Consider the following 18,379-nt stretch of genomic DNA (forward strand, 5'->3'; position numbering starts at 1 on the left):
TAAACAGGGACCAAGTGTCTAAATGTAGAATGGAGCTCTTCATCTTAGAAAGAGCACAGTTATTATGCAAACCTCACTAATATGAGTCTTCTTTTGGCCACCAAAGAAATGCAGATGAGGCCTACACGTAAAATCTAACTAAATATTCTCCTATAATTGTAACAAAATATAATGTAGTCCCAATTTAGGTCCTTATTAAGTTGTATAGTAACATAGGTAAAGGAGAATATATTTTTAAAATAATTAATTTCCCTGGTAGCATGAAAACAAACACAACTGTCAACTAAATAAGGTGCTGGGCAGACTGTATATTTTCATTATCTGGAATATTTACTTAAAGATTGAAAGAGAATTACTTATTACTAAATGCTAAGACCAATGTATTAAAATTATGAAGGTACACACACAAAATTTCAGCTACACAATCATGTAAAGTCCCAGGAGTAAAAAAATTTTAAGAGGATAATTATATAGTAAATCATTTCTGTTTTCAAGACCAATCCAATTATCATTACATAAAAAGGCAGTTAATACTTTAGCTATGTTGCTTTTTTGACCACAGCCTAAAGACTGAGAAAATACTTAAAACCATGCAAATCACCAAATCGGCCAAAATCTCATTTGTGATTTTATACCTAACACCGATATTTCAAAAGGCTATAACATTTTTCTTTGTTTAGGGTCAATGACTATTAAAGGAATAGAAACTTTAACCTCATCATGATATTTCTTACTTAAAAAAGGGACTCAAACATTACAGTTCGACTATATTTTGTCATTGCTCCATAAAATACTCCTTCCCAGGTGCAATGTGTTTTTTCTATGTTTTTACTATCTCTTATTTAAAAACATAGTGTAATGTACTGTAGAATTTGATCATTTTAATTACTTAGATTAACATTTTCTGTTTTACCTCTTAAATTTTCTTCCTGCTTTCTGAATATGTTAATTTTTCATGGGTCATTTATATAAAGGGAAAAAGAGTAGAACTTTTTAAGCCCAGATGTCTAATAGATAAATTAACAAATAAATTTCTTTGCATTTCATTTTTTTCCTTCCCTTCTGTCCCCCTTTTACACAACTCTTTTTTCAAACAAAATCCTGTGAAAGACTTGAGTCTTCTTTCTGTCAGTTAGACATATTTCTCAGTTAAGCACTTTGTTCCAAAGAACTTTACATAACACTTCAGAAAGGCTGTCCAAGAGCTGTTCCTGGTCTATCCGGACCATGTACTTAGCCCTCTTGTCTGAACCAGTAAGATATAAGAGGATATATTTACTGAATTACATCACATATACTACTAATTAAAATACCCTCTTTTCAGTGTTGAGACAGGCAGTTTTACCAGGTAGTGGCAGCTTTCTATACAGCTATATTCTTCTACAAGGCAATATGAAAAATTTAAGTGACATTGCAGAAAAATCTTGTCAGAACTGCTATATGAGCCTCAGAGGTGGAACAAACATAAGAAGATTATCATATGGAAATTCTTCAAGGCAATCATTTAAATTTGCTAATACATTTGAGAAGCTCTTATCTCTGTTATCAAAGCCCATGGTATGCAGCTGCAATAAATGAGGGAAGATCTAAACTTCAATCAGTGGGATTGCCTTTTTCTTCACCAAGCAGCTAATATTAAAATGGATTACACCTACAAATCCAGCGTCTTCAGGTCGGAAGCAGCCAAAGATAAGAAGCTGTTTAGAACTGTAAATTAAAACACCTTGCAGTTTAACTTACAGCATGTTTTGAATGAAATAATTATGACCTTGAATACAGTTCCCTACATCATAAGTATCTCATGCAAGTTCTGTCCAAGTTAACTAAACGTGAATTTTATTTTCATTTAAATCATTTCAGTTAAATATATAATTTATTATATTCCAGCCATCATTAATATTTGACTGTCAAAAACATAGAATAAAGTAAAAATCTGTCTTCAACCCAGGAAGTAGATTAATGGTAAGGCCGAATTGGTAAAAAAAAAAAAAGAAACCCTCTGAGTGAAAATTAGTGTTTCCTGATGCTTTACCTCTTGAAAAAAGAGGGACAATATCAAGGGCTGACCACCTCTAACTGTTAAAGTTAAAACTTTAAAAAGCTTTTTGACAGAGAAAGATAAAATGATGAACTCTCACTATACTTCACTGCCAACATTTAGTCAGTGAAATACTCAGGTTCCAACAATGTCTGCATGTGGGAATTCATTTAAACACTCTTGTTTAACATTCAGATTGTAAACAGAAAAAAAAAAGTTTAAACAGAGTTCTTAAAATTCTCCCAGAGAACATAAAGTTGAATTGATTTTTTTCCCACATTGAGTTTTGACAACTAAAACTCAATGAGGAGATATGTTGATAATATATCAATCAACAAAACCCTCAATTCATGTATGTTCACTGCTACATTTGCTTTGTAGTGTTAGTATAAGTAAACAGCAATATTAATTTACTTTAGACAACACATTGGCATATACACAGGGACCTGATGCAATCAGTGTTATAAATGAAACCCTGTACATTTTAGTGTAAATTCATAATATATTACTGACAATAAACATCAGAAAAGATTGTCATTATAGGAATTTACTGGAAGTACTTTAATTAGCACTTCTTTATATTACTATGTCAGCATGTTGATTAGTAAGATTATACTAGATTTTAGGAGTTAATTACCTTAATTTTAAAGGCCTCCTTACCTTCTATTGCTGAGAGTAGAACACGAGAATGGTCGTATGCAATTACATTCGCATATCTATTCTTTGGTTTGTTTACTTCCAGGTTAGAGTGTTCCCATGTGAACTGCTGACCGGGATCAATAGACTTCAAAAGAGAAAGAGAAGAAAAGGAAAGGAAACTTTCAGCTAAAGACTACATAATTGTTCCATATATAATGATTACAAACTAGACTCCCATACTTTACTCTGGAAATAATTTGCTTCTGAAAGAAAATTATTACTTTAGGACACATTGTAACATTTTCTCTTCAGAAAAGCAAGCTATCCATCTTTTTATCTTTTCACTCATTCTCATAAGTGAGGTGTTCTAGCATAACAGAGAATGAAAAAATGTCAGAAATCTCAGAAATACTGGGATGAAGGGGAACAAATATTTTTGCCTCTCCTTATTAGTAAGCATACATGTTCAAAAATTTCAGTGTCCTGTTTACTAAATAAACTCCAAACATTCCTGAATAAGTTTTCAGAAGAAAAATAATGTTTCTGTTCTTTCATTTTGATGCCAGGCCAACACATGATACCAGTGTTTCTCAGAAAACCAACTGCATATAATCCACAAACAACATGAAGCTTGTTTTTTATTTTCATGAGTCATAAATAAGTAATCAATTCAGGCATATTTGAAATTTTAATGATCTCTTATTCATAAACACAACTATATGTTTCTAGATTCACTGTTTATTTGCTGTTTCCTTCATATTCCAGGATGGAGTTACAGAAGCATGCACCACACTCCTTCATCTTTTACCATGAGGGAAACTCTCCAGGTTCTACTACTTTTATCTCTATGGTTGAGGTATATATGCAGCTAAGTAAATACAAAACAGATAACAGATGGTACCTGCTGATGCATGCTATGGTAGAGGCTGTATGAAAGGTCGTCTCTAACTATGAAGTCATGAATAATCACCCGTTGTTTTACTTTCCCCTTCTGTAACCTTAATATTGTCTAATCCTGGTAAGAACTGGCAGCTCCCTAGGAGAGGCTGCTGTAAATTATAAAATCTGTGATGACACAGATAAACCTAGATGGGGCAGTTCACCAACACAATGTTCATTTTCTATGAGTAGACCAGCAACACAGTACAAGTCAGAAGATCCATACTGCCACTACAGCATCAAGCCATTGCTTTTTCTGACTCCTATCAGGGTTACAACAGCTGCAAGTCCATTTCATGTTAATGGAAATGAAATATGACCTGTAATCTATTAGAGTAGGTATTACTAGACAATGAGCACATGCGAAATTAATTAATGTGATCTACTAGGACTTGTCCCTTAGATTAATAATTACTATTTGGCCAGTCAGAAAACTGTTTCATTCTCATGCACATTTACTTATTTTACACAAATTATTTACATAAAATTTAGAGAATGATTTTGCTTCTTTATTGAGATTATTAAAAGAAAAAAAAAAATGCCTGGCTGCCTCAGAGAGAGGTCTTATAATACCCCAGGAATTCTGTTTAGGAAAACAAATACCTTAGGAAAACATGCACCTTATCCTAATAACCTAGACCCAATTAACTTTTATAACAGTTAGCACTACTTTTCCTGAGTTTTATTTTCATTACAGACCTCTGGAACCGGGCCTGGTTGAGTTTCCATGTATAACCTAGCTATGGAGAGCAGAGGAGTGTGATGGTGCAGGCTTACCCTTTGCATACTGCTTTACCTACAGTATCTGAGTCAGAGTGTTTGGAAGCTCCTCCTTCAAAAGGAAGTGAAATGGGACTTTTTAGAGGAACAAGGAACAAATTTGCTTGGAAGCATGATGAAGGCCGTGAAAATTCTACGTGTGGTTTGGATATGATTCATTTGACTTGTACTACTATGTGTGCTACTAACCGTTCAAGAGGCATTCTTAAATGCAGCTCTGAATGAATTTGATTTTTTAAACTTCTACACAATTTTTGCCCCCAAAATAATTTTTTTTTAAAAAAAAATCAAGTTGTGTTCCCTATCTTAGAAATTTGTGTGACTATGCTTAATATATCTTAAAATGTCAATAGTATTAATATTATTCAGTTAGGATCTTTAAACTAGTTAGATGATTTACAGAATTGGGGATGACTTTTTTTTTAGCCCTACTGTATTTTGTTCACCTATAAAGGAACAACAAACTGTTCCCCAATTATTATTCTGCCACTTGCAAAGACAGACATCACTTCTGTGCTGTGCTTAAGTATAAACACAGCAACCTGATCCAACAGTAGGGCTTCCAACAGTAGGGCTTCACTCTTCTCCAACAGAAATATTACTTTTTCTGACTACAAGGTGAAATTCTTATTTATCAGTAAAGCAAGTGGTACAATTTTAGTCTGTAAAGTTTTTATTTAATTTTCTTACAATTTATTTTCATCACAGTAATGTCTTCCCATCCTCTGAGAAGGATGACTAGTAGAATTTTGAAACAGGCAAACACTGCTTAATTTAAGAACCTGAGTATTTTGTCTTTACTGCTAAGTGCTATTTATCTCATCTAAGGTATAGAGAAAGAATTTGAATTACATTTCCATCAGTGCTGGGAAGAGAAGCGTCATACACATATATAGCATACCCAAGACATGTAATATACCTCTTCATCAGCTGACTAGCATTTCACCTACATCATACGACTCAAAAAGTAATATAATTTACACAATTACTTCTCTCAGCACAAATCTCCGCTCTTTGAGTTAATGGATGTAAATAAGATAACTTGTGCAGAATATTTGCAGGCCAAGTTTTCAGAATTTTGGAAGCTAATTAGTATGGATTCAGCTCAGAATTGTAGTAATATTTTAGAACATAAACGTAGTCATTTCAAAATAAAAACAAGATGCTAACTATATGTTAATGCATTATACTTTAAATATCTTTTAAAATAAAATTGACTATTTGACCAGGAATAATGCATATCTATAATATCTGTGACTACCTAGTCAGTATTTTTTGAGAGGTATATAGGCAAATGTGCTATCTAAATGACAGTGGACTGACCCAGAATAAGGCACACTACTCTGGATTGTCCTAGACAGATAACTGAAAGAGACTATCTGTCTGATCTTTCAGGTTTTCACCTACATTCCCAAAATATTTTGGAAATTACTTCACTATATAAGATGCCACATGCACCTTCTTTTTACATTCGATGAGAAAATTAGAAAATAACAGAATATACTCCATGCTGCTAGTTTTGAGCCTGGATTGCAGTCCCCTGGCTTTACCTTATAAAAAACAATGTACACAAAAAAATATCTATTTGTAATTACAGCTCCTTGAAAGCAGTAAGTTTAAGGTGCAGTTTTGCATATACAAACAAAATTAGACAACTGCATTGATTATGGTCTAAGATTCTTATTCATTCTGAGAAACAGCTTCAGCTCTACATTATACCCATTTTTCATGTGAATTTATAGATTATTAAGAATATTTTACATTTAAAGCTTAGCTTCAACTGTTCAGTATTATTCTTCCACTTTTCACTCCTTAATGTTTAAGCAACCTAAAACTACTGTTCAACATCAAGAAAAATCCCAAACCTACACTTTGTATGATGTATGGCCAGATGGTGTAATTCAATGATTAGTATTTAGGTCTACATGCAGACATAGTTAACATAAATTATCAAAAGCAGGCAAATGGATTGAACTTTAGTATTGCCTGTTTTTCTCACCAATCTGAAGCACTCTGTGGCCTTACTATCCTCCCACAAAGCACCATTTTGTCAAAAGAAAGTTAATCTGTATTTCCTCAGACTTAATAGCCACACTGGAACAAAGAGTTGAGTAGTATTGGCAGACGCATTTCAGAAGTGTGAAAGACCAATAACTCATGAATAACAAGTCTGTACTAACAGTTTTAATGAGTGCTTTAATGGTTTAATGGATGGAACTTTAATAGGATTTCTAGTATTTTCATTCTGAAAGCTTGCCTTCAATAAAGCTGTCATTAACAAAGAACTGGATTTCTTCATAGCATAACTGTGAAGTATGGTGCTTTGTGCAAAAGAAATAAAGATATCTGTAATACTGCTATTTCCCTCCCAAGCTTTGACAAATCTTTCAGCTATTGTGTTCTAAATGGCTGCCTGCTGAGAAAAAGTCTGATCTGTTAGTGGGAAAAGACTTCAGCAATATTTACTAGTACAATACACCATCCATAAAATAGTTCATTGACTAATAATCATGGTAACCAAAATGTGTTTCCAGAAGAATTTCAAGCAAGATCCCTCCAGTAAACTATAGCTTCTCACTGTGTAGTTTTCCTTTACACCACTTAAACAAGAGGAAAATGTTCCCTGCTGTAATTGTGAATCTTCCAGGGGTGTATCTTGGTTCAGTTCTTAGGAAGGAATTAGTATGATAAAATGCTACCACTCCTGGTGTAAGCTAGCACATGTCTGCCTGCTTACACCAGGGACAGCGCTAGACTAAGGGTCACTAGGGCCATCAAATTAGGAGCCAGCAGTTTTTGTGGAATGTGGGGATTGTGAGTTACTTCACAGGTTTCGCAAGCCCAGAAGAAGAAGGAAGCATGTCCTGTAAAAAATTTTCCAGCGCTGTAGGTGCTGTGTTTGCATCTTAAATTAAATCATCAAAGACCATTGGCTCACAGAGAAACCAAGCAGAGAAAGAAGAATGAAAAGTAAAAATTTGAGAGGATGTCAATGCAAATAGACTCAGCACAACTGGAGAAAGTACTCAGTTATGCATAAAAATAAGCAATTTGACCCTCTTTTACCAATGTCAGCAGTTGTGATGAGAATTTCATACCACAGTTGATGAATTTATAATAGAGTGCTATTATATTATGCAGGGAGCTTGCTAATAGAATGAGATTTACATACTGCATTATCAAAACATGAATGTTAAATTAATACATGATCATGGCAACTTGCCAACTGGAATTATGGTTTTTAATCAAGACAGAGACTTTCCCATCACACTGTAAAGGCTATCATTTTCAAAAATATGGGGAAAAACTCCACATATTTTGCACGGTTAAAACTCCTTTGGAACTCAAATATAAATTTGCATCCTGGTTCCAAAACCAGTTAAAAATGCAGATAAGACATTTCCTGTTAACTTTCAAGGGAAAGTGACCCAACTGTTCAAGAGTAGCTAGAAATACAACTAAGGCATTTGGCAAACTCCTCTCAAGAATAAAGATATTTCCTGTACAATATCAAGCGAATATTCCTATGACCAAATGAAATAATGCAAAACTTGATTCCAATGGAATCAAACAATCTATATAAGCATATAACTCAAGTATATTGAAGGAGGAAAATAAGCATTATTTGAAAACGTCTTTGAAGGAGAGTGTCCTTTACAAAAAGCTTTAGAAAACCTAGTTTTTCAAAATTAATCATATTGGTTTGTATTTCTTTGCCTCCAATCTGTTTATTCTCCACCTGCAATTAAAATCTTTTGACCTTGATATCATAACCAGTTGTGATGGAAATCATTTTGTGCTGAAAACAGAGAATTACACTCACCTTCAGGTAGGAAATAAGTATGGGGAGCAGAATACCTGAGTAATGAAATAACTTCCTTAGTTTTAAATATGTCTTGTGATTAAAGCATCTTGTTGTTTTATTATAGTGTACAAAATACAGCAATTCTTAAATACTAAACTTTGCAATTGTCTCCTATGAGACACCGGTTCCACCTTAAATTTTCCACATATTTTTAAAGCTCTGTCAACATTTTCTTGTTAAAGGAAAGAGTAAAGGAGTGAAATTCTTCATTGATTCCTCCATTTTTCTCTGTAAGTCCCTAAAAATACTGCAAATTCATCTTTCTAAAAAGCCCCCTCAAAATTCAGTTTTACCTATAATGATCTATATAGTCTAACCTTGAATAATTTTTCTTTTTATAAGCAGTAGACTACTTTTCTCTTCCTACACGTATCACTTCTTCAGTTTGGCAAAATAAGACTGATATTTATTACAGAATAGAATCACAGCATTATTAAGGTAGGAAAAGATTTTAAGATCATTGAGTACAACCTTTGACTGACCACTACCATATCAACTAGGATGAGTGCCATGCCTGGTTGTTTCCTGAAGACCTCCAGGAATGGTGTCTCCACCACCTCCCTGATCAGCCTGTTCCAACACTTAACTACCCTTTCAGTGAAAAAATTCTTTTTATGTCCAGCTTGAACCTTCCCTGGCACCGCTTGAGGCTATATCCTCTTGTCCTGATGCTAGTTGCCTGGGAGAAGAGGGCAATCTCCACTTTGCTACAACCTTTTCAAGATAGTTATTTGCCTAATTAAACTATCTCTGTGGAATTCCTTGGCAAAATAGCATTAGGTATCAGACCAAAACACAACATCCTAATACATAAACCACCTTTCTTCTACTGGATTATTTTAATTATATAACCATAAACAAATGCTGTTATCCCAATGAAGCATTCACAGCATTAAGGAAGGAGATAAAACACTACTCTAAATCTTGACTAGCATCACTTCAGATTCTTGCTCTACGTCTTTAAAATTCTCTATCATAACTATCCTGCTGGCCAGATAGTACCACAGGTGGAACTAAGCACCAAACAACCTAGGTGAATGCAACAGCACTGTGCTATTAATACGAAAACTTTTCATTGTTCACTGACTATACAAATTGTTTCTCAATAAATGGAGCATATCCTATGAAAGTAAAGTTACAGTATACCAATAAATGATGTTTGTAACATTAGAAAGGGGAAACTAATGTAAAGATAAACAACGGAAAACACATTTTTGCTGAGAAAAATTTTTGCACGAGTCACTATTATCTACAATGATATAGCAGAAAAATGCAGTTGTTTCTTTGGTAGAATTTCACTCAGTGGATTATCTGTTCTTCCTGGACTTCCAAAGTGTGTTATACTGATAGTAAGTTTTAAATTTGCTTCTACTATACAAGATTTACTGTGTTCTAGTATCCAGTGTTTATGTTGTTGCAGCTTGAGATACAAAAAGAGAAATCTACCATATTCAGTTAACTGTTTTCTCATCACAAGTCCTACCAAATGACTTTGAAAAGCTACAATGAAACAACATCAAAAGGCATCTTCATGTTTTCCAATACTCAGTGTTAAAGCAAAAGACTGTCTCTAATTTACAAAAAGAAACCTGATGAGAGAAAACATTGTCATATAAAACTTAATGTAGCATTTGTTGCCAGTGTATATGCACATACATTCACAGTAAATCATGAAATAACACATGCAGGTTGGTAGTGTATTTTTTGTGTTGCATCAAGAGGTTTTCACACAAAAACAGTATGAATCTGAATCTCCTTCCTTAAAGGTGTAAAGCTACAACTACAGATCTCAGGTAAGAAATGTGAAACTATTTTACACAAGTCTCAGAAATCTACTTTGGAGGATTAGATTTCCTTTTCTGTCTTACAGAAGGAAATGATTTTACAAATACACCTGGTGTATTGCATCGAGTAGGCAGAACATTACCGTTCTTATTCAGTCTATCTCCATGACCGCTTCTTGTTTTTAAATCCTGAAGCCTGAGTTAAGGAGATACAATGTAAAGGTCAGATTCTTGTGAATACAGCTTTTTGCTTAGCAGCTGTCAAGTCCATGTGGAGCCTTACATTACATAAAAATCCCACTGAAATTGTCAAAGTCAGCAAATGCTTCATAATCATCAGCTGGGGTCAACCTTGTGTTTAAATTAGAGAACACAAAAGAACTGTGTGACATAAATGATATGTCATGTTAACACAGTGAACCAACATTTTGTTTAGGCTTAGGGATTGCAAGCTAACAAAAATTAATGGTGGATGATGAAAAACTTATTTTGAAGTAACAGAGCCACTTAATCCAACAGGTGAATTGTAAGTTTATTTAAATCTTGCAGCAGTCATAATCTTTCAGGCCCCTATTGTCCCATAAAAACTGGTATTTAAGGTGAAGTTGCGAGAGAAGTATAAGGAAAGAAATCTCCACTGTTCTGATCATACACTGTAAGAGCTGGGGTAGGAGATGCCCTGAAGAGACACTATGAAATAGTTTCTGAAGACTTGTAGAAAAAGAAACTCATCCAGTTGATGACATCAGGCCTGAGAAAATAATACATAGCTAGTTGTTTTACACTGGAGAATACTCCCTTTACCAGGTCATAGTGGTGAAGGAATTCTACTCTTTTCCTTCTCTTTTTTTTTTTCCTGAGAATGTATAGTTTATACCATGCATATTGCTACTTACTTTTTTGCAATACTTCTTTCCCAATTTGCCACATTACTCTAGATGTTCCTTGCAGAAACAAAGTGAAGAAGAATGTAGTTTGGACTTATTTCTTTAATGGTAATTTCAGATTCTTTCTCAACTAGATTTCACATAGCACATATTCTAAGGAATTAAAAAATTTAATTCTAAGGAATTAAAAAATTTAAAAAAATTATTTGAAGAAAGCAATCCTGTCTTGTCTCATCCTTCATCTTCACAGGACTGGAAGGAAGTTAGAGGGTTTCATTAGAAGATGATGCCAGAGGGTATAAATCAGCAGAGGACACTCTTTTGGTAGTTGTGAAGAGACAGGTAGGTTTCTGTCTGCCTGAAGAGAAAGTGGGAACAGGCAAGGAAGTGATAGTCTTCCAAAAGGAGAAAAAAAACCCTGAATTGAATTTTGATCAGAAATTCTAATCAAAAGTAAGTGGCTGGAACACGAGCAATTATTTAAATACTTCTGAAGAGCTGAAAAGGGTGCTTAGAATATGAAAAGATGTGTTTGAGTTGTGAAACAAGTAATTCCCTTGAAGCGGCAACCGAAGTAGGATATGCTAAAAAATAAACATCCTTTTGAAATGGAGCTAACCTTCTGAAAGAGGGTGAGAACTCAGTGTTCATCAGGAAACTGTTAATATACATATTTAATTTTATGGTATTCAACCCTATTCACAATCTTTTTCAGCATGATGCTCCAAAGGGCCACAGCAGACCTCGAGGATCAGGATGGTATCTACATTCGATACCGTACTGATGGAAGCCTTTTCAGCCTAAGGCGACTGAAGGCCCACACTAAGACCTTAAACCATCTTGTCCAGGAGCTGCTTTATGCTGATGACACCGCCGCTCTCGTTGCCCACACAGAAGCAGCTCTGCAGTGTTTAACATCCTGCTTTGCTGAGGTTGCTGAGCTTTTTGGGCTGCAAGTCAGTTTAAAGAAGACAGAAGTTCTCTATCAACCAGCACCTCAAGAAGTCCCCCATCATCCTCATATCACCATTGGCCAATCAGAGCTCAAATCAGTCCAGCAGTTTAATTATCTAGGTAGCCTCATCTCCTCAGATGGTAAGATTGACGGAGAGATAGACAACAGGTTAGCTAAGGCATATAGAGCTTTCAGAAAACTCCATAAAAGTTTGGTGAAATAAATACTTGAAGAAAAGCATAAAAATCAGTGTTTACAGAGCCATAGTGTTGTCTGCTCTCTTATATGGATCTGAATCATGGGTCGTCTACTGCCACCACCTGCTCCTAGAGCGCTTCCATCAACGCTGTCTCTGCACAATCCTAAACATCCACTGGTCAGATTATGCAACTAACACGTCTGTTCTAGAACAAGCAGCAGTCACAAATATTGAGGCCATGTTGATGAGAACACAGCTGCGTTGGGCAGGACACATCTCCAGGATGAAGGACCACTGCCTCCCTAAGATCCTGCTTTATGGTGAACTTGCCTCCGGCTGCCGCAAGAGAGGAGCCCTGAACAGGAGATACAAGGACTCCCTGAAACAACATCTCAGCCTTGGCCATATTGATCAACATAACTGGTCTACTCTGGCCTCAAATCAGGAGGCCTGGAGAAACACCACCTATAACGTTGCTGCTTCCTTTCAGAACACACACAGGATCACTCTTGAGGAGAAAAGACAACACAGAAAGAATTGTGTCTTGTGGATACCATCTAAGGAGTCTTTCTGCTGTGCCTTTTGCAACTGGATTTGTCTATCTCATATTGGCCTTATTAGCCACCAATGTGCTTGTAGCAAATGTGGGTATAGTCCTTCCCAAATCTTTGTTCGCGAAGCCTAGCCATGAAGATGATGATTTTATGGTATCACAAAGCTGTCATAACAGTTGTTGCATACTATCAGTCTGGTTTTGAAGAATTTCATCCAAGTAAAGTAAGCAATTCCATAAAAAGTAAAATAAAATAATTGAATGCCAAGGAGGAAAGGGCATGATAACAAAGAAAAAAAATCATCAGCGGTAATTGATGAAAACTGTTTGCTTCCCTAAATGCGAATTAATTGAATTTGCTAGTATCGATAAAGGTCAGCAGTTTCCTGCTGCTTGCTACACCTTTACCGTCTGAAGATGAAAAGCATCTCTTTTTCCTTCTGTGTCACCAGTTCAAATGTTATCTGAAGTGATAATAACTGAACAGTTACCATCTGTACCTACTTCTACCTTGCAATCAAATAGTTGATTTTAGGGATGCTAGTGAGAACTGCTGCTGAAATAGAAGGTCCCAATCCCTGACCACAAATGCACCCACCAGCTCACTTGTGCTGGCACTAGAGCTCAAGCAGACATGTGGTGAGCTAGTTCAGGGAACTGATCCAACTGAAAACAGCAAAGAAAAATAAAACAATTAGTTTTCAGCTGAATCTATTTCCTGAGATAATCCTTGAACAGCTGCACATGTGCTACTGCCAAGACTGGCACAAGAGAGAGAACAGGAATGCACAGCCAAGACAGGGAGATGACTTACAGTGATCATCAAACTGCAGCCTTAGTCCACTGCCTAGCCTAGACCATGAAACCAAATAGCAGTGCTTTTCACTAGTTCCGTTTCAAAATGGATGAATCTTGGACTAGGTGGAAATGAAGTGGTACCTCTAAAGCTGGGATTTCAAAGATAAATGTTGAACCCTGTCAGGCAAAACAATATGAATGAAGCTTGATGTTGACACACAGTTGCCCATATTTTAATTCAGACTGTCTGATCATTCTGCTCCAGATTAAAAAAAAAGGAAAAAAACAAACAAACAAACAAAAAGAAAGTGAAGAAAGTGAAACCTGTCCTGTTTATACAGAATAGAAAAACTTATGGAGGGACAGATATTAAGAATTTAATGATTTAATATATCTTGATCTGGTTATAAATTATTAAAATTAAATTCTCAAGATTATTTTGATGATTTAAATAATAAATAAAAAATACAAACCACCAAAACTTTTAAGTTATATTACAGCCTAAAAAGAGCTATATCATCTCCACATCATGTTCAACATGTAGTAAAGCTGAATTGTTTATTTTCCTAGAAATTGTACTACATTATATGACTTGTAAATAGAATTTTTTGCACAGAAAAAAAAATTAATTTGCCCACAGTACAACAGGAAATGATTTTCAAATTTGTACCAAATGTTATCTTTTTATGGTGAACATTCTGCTGCACAAATTTTCCTTTCTGCTTCTTTTTATGTTACAATCTTTATACTTAGAAACACAGGATTTCCACACAGAAAAATGAGAATATTCTTCCACATTTTTTGTGATTGGAATGGTAAATAGCATCCCTAAGATGGTCTTCAAACAAATTTATTTCCATGAATTGTTGAAACTATAATTTCCTTTTGACATCTAATATGATTATTTTTTAGAGCAGTCTTAAGGTCTTTCTGAACAGTGCATCCAACTAAATAATAAGCAATTGCAGTTCTTTATCATAGTATTTGGAATTAACTTTTAACATTTTCTGTCAAGGCTTTTAAAGTACAATGGACATGTATTTGGTTTCTGTACCATGCAGTCACATGTTACTTTGAAACCAACATGTGAAAGTCATCTTCAGCGTTTTTTTATGGCATGGTCAGTGTCCGTATGAACCTTCAAATGCACAAATCTGCAGTCCCTAAAAATATAAGAGTAACACAAGCTTTTACTCCATCATGCTAATGAAGTGTTGGAGGGTTTTAAGAAAGGATTAGTGACACAACAGACTATAAACAAATACTGTGTCAGTGATCCCTCTGGGAGCTGTTAATCCTTGGATCACTGACACGATCACCTATAGCTGATCTAAACAAACACTCTGTTACTGATGGTTCAGTGCATACTTTATCCATGTATTTTTGAGATAGACAATATTTTGGCATTAAAGAAACAGCTATAATATACTACAATGGATGGTTCTCTATGTCCCTTAAGCCCTAAACTACTGACCTGAGAGGCTGTTACTCTCCACTATACGAATACTTTTATACTCCATGGGTTACTGACAAGGTGGCTTGTAAATGATTACTCTCTTCTAGTTAAATCCTTTCATGCTCTTTATAGACTATCATTCACAATTTAAAAAAGTGGTATTGTTGACTGGAGGAAAGTACTTGTCTTGAAACTGTTTCATTAAAGACACCAGGCACTTGCAAATCCTTTTATTCCACACAAAATTAATGTAGTGGACTGAATCTTCTTAGGAGCTTGCACTGTATGGGTCCTGTCAATACTACAGAGGAAATATTTGAAATAATCTAAGGATTTTTAAACTGCATGGAAGACGGATGTTTGTGTGTATGAATGTAAGTAAGTGCTGTATCATTCACACGCTACTTCAAGTATATGCCCATGGAATCTGCCTGACATGTATCCTTATAAAAAGAGAACAGAATTTTATGAGCAAAGGAGCCACCTCACCAATGCAGTCATTTTACACAGAGTTTTTTATCATTATTTTAGTACCATATAAACCTGACATCATATCAGAGAAAAGCCTTGGGAAACAGCAAACATGACATTTTAAACAATTTGAATAATAAGAAAATGAGGAAAATTACCTCATACTCCTGTGAGAACTTCAAATTGTCATTTGCTTTCAATCTTTCAATGTGATCTGCAAGTTCCAAGATGGGTATTGGGGGATGATTGGCCATACCTGTTGAACAAGAAAGAGGAACAGAATTTAAAGTACACTACAGTGATAGCATTGGTCTAAAATTTAGAAAATGTAGTAGTTAGAATGTCTAGAAATGTGTAAGTAGTAAAGATGTCATATGTGAGAGAAGCAGGCAAATAGTTTGGTTACTCAAAGCAGGACATGCTCTGGATAGATGAGCTCTCAAGCCAAATTAAAAGAAGTCACCAAGCATACTCCCAAAGCTAACATTCCTAGTGTAGAGGAAAGAGTTACTGTGGTATGAGTCAATGAGTTTAGCTAGGCATGGTAAAATGAGACAGTTAGACCTGATGTCGACCTCTGCTTTGAGTAATGACTCTTAATGTAATTTCAAACTCCTTCTCCTGCACTGCATGAAATGGAAACTCTATTGAATTAGACGAGAAAATGTGAGCTGAGAAACAGACACTGAAAGAACCCTAAAGGGGAAAGAATAGTGTTTTGACAGAAAACAAAGTGACTTATGCATAATCAAGAAAAACGAGCTTGAATAATGAAGGTTACCAGGGTAACCCAAGACACCTGAACCTGCAAAGGAAATGGTAAAAAACAAAGAAACCTCAAACCAACATAAAACTAACTTACAAAATAAAGTATAAAAAATGAAATGGAGAGCTTGAAGATTAATAATAATGCATCAAAGTCTAGAGGACTGACTATGTATTCTGGCTAAATTAGAAATACTTCAATATTTTAAGAAATTTTGAGGTGACTGACATGCAACTATGAATGACTAGAATAACATGCACCAGTGCTTTTAGACAACAGTCACTGAAGACAACATTGGACGTCAGACAATTAGAACTTCAAAAATGTTTTCACTAGTAGCAGATTGTAGAGACAGGGGTTGTACAGTTTGGCTGGACATACATACTGACTGCACTAATATCTTAAAATATGCTTAACCTTAAACCCCATTTATCAACCCCTAAGAGTACCTACAATCTACTTCAGGTGTAAACATCTTTGTCCACTGATGAAAATGCTGAATGAAAAAGAAGAGCTGGGAACTGGAGATAGAGATGGATGTGTAAGGGTGTACAGGGACAGCAAGGCAAAAGAAAGACAGAAAAGATGTGGGGTCAACTAGAACAATCTGCCAGCTTAAGATTTGACAGGCAAAAATTTGTGAACGTATTTCACTCTATTAGTCTTCATGACCCTTCTCCAAAATGCTTACATTCTTCTCTTCGTGATTTATACTATCACACCTAAAATGAAAGTGAGTTTTCAATGGCTTAGGGAAGAAATCAGAGCTGGCAAGAAAAAGTTAAGCTAGTGAACCCCAGGATCTCTTGAAATTACAAAGGGAAAACACTAATGACTCAAGGGGGCTCAAGCTGGAAGCCATGTTGCATAATGCAGTTTGCTTTGTCACCATGAATTTCAAGAGCATGCCTAAGACAGTTGACTTGCATTTACTTTAAACATAGCTGAAAATGACCATGTGGTTACAACACAGTCACATTAGCATATTTTTCTTTTCTTTAATTTTGTTTTTAATTCTTGTATTCTTTTTGATTCTTTGGCATTTCGGGCGTCATACTAGAGTCCAAAATAATGTCCAACAGCACTGGCCCTAGTTCTTCTGACCCTATACATATATATATTTTATATTATCTTCATAGCATGTCTGTGATGGTAAGACATATTTAAAGTAGATATTAAGGCAAGTTGTCAGTCAACTAACAAAGCTAAATATTCAGATACAATGGGGATATTCCTTATAAATTTAAATAAAAACTTAGTCTCAGTATTAATTTATTTGATGCAGTTCTTCTTGTCTCCCATTTTCTTAGAAATTTCACTTAGGACTTGGCTACTCTCAAAATGAGTGTGGGTGACAGTCATCTAATAATTACACTGATTGATCCAGATCAAGCACCCTTATGGAAAGTATGTGAGTGAAAAGGCACAAGAAAACTCTATATTGATCCAGAAATGGAGGTGGACTGATGTACATCTAATACAGTGCTTGAACAGAGAAAATAATAGAGACAAAGATGTTTAGACCTTTTCGAGCGAATCGTGGGAGAGAGTTATTATCATATAAGGACTGAGTGGTAGTTTGGCTAGAGAGGGAGGACACAGAGCCAATCAGAGAGGCGTAGGGGACTGAATTACTGCTCAAAGCTGTAAAAAGTAAAAGCCAATCGGAAATGGGAAACAAATTAGTAACAGCAGTAGATCATCATAATCAATCAATCTTGTACATACAGGCACTTCAGACATGCACAAAATAGCGTCTGGAAACTCAACTAAGATGCTTGAAGGTGCAGTTGCCCTACTGTAAACATAAAGGACATAAACCCAATGAGTATGAGAGTTGCTCATCACACAATGAACCTGTCTAAATCACCAGCATTAGGAACACAAATCACAATAATTAGCTTATTGTGAAGGAATATTTTTTTAAGGATGCTGAACATCCATTCTTTTTTTAAACTATTTTTTTAATATGCTTCTCTATATGTCACTTGGCCTTCCCAAGGAGAGATTTCATATTAAACACTTTGTGCAAAAATGAAATTTGAAATAAAACTTTCTTTTCTAAGGCAAAAAGAGGAACTACTTTCAACTTCAGAAACCGACAAATTTTAACTGCATATCAGCCCTTTGTCCATGGCTCACTTTAGGCAACTACACTTGGACATTGAATAACTCTCCTCAAATAATATTTTGCATTTAAATTATGAAGTAATTGCATTTGGTATATTTCCATATTTTAAATACGTAAA

At 35.1% G+C, this 18,379-nt stretch overlaps 1 protein-coding gene across 36 annotated transcripts in view; it reads right to left on the reverse strand.

Annotated features, from left to right (window-relative positions):
• Positions 1–18,379, reverse strand: part of PTPRD (protein tyrosine phosphatase receptor type D) — a 1,159,674-nt gene that overhangs the window by 60,195 nt on the left and 1,081,100 nt on the right. For 18 of the 36 annotated variants that reach the window (XM_064641432.1, XM_064641459.1, XM_064641458.1 and 15 more), the window contains 3 exons: positions 17,655–17,774; positions 15,523–15,620; positions 2,699–2,822 (listed from right to left, as the gene is read on the reverse strand). In XM_064641432.1, the coding sequence (XP_064497502.1) occupies positions 2,699–2,822; positions 15,523–15,620; positions 17,655–17,774 (342 nt within the window). The remainder of the gene's footprint in view (positions 1–2,698; positions 2,823–15,522; positions 15,621–17,654; positions 17,775–18,379) is intronic. The other 18 variants (XM_064641445.1, XM_064641443.1, XM_064641441.1 and 15 more) reach the window with 1 other exon arrangement.

Source organism: Pseudopipra pipra, chromosome Z (genome assembly GCF_036250125.1).
Source record: "Pseudopipra pipra isolate bDixPip1 chromosome Z, bDixPip1.hap1, whole genome shotgun sequence".
Lineage (NCBI taxonomy): Eukaryota > Metazoa > Chordata > Aves > Passeriformes > Pipridae > Pseudopipra > Pseudopipra pipra.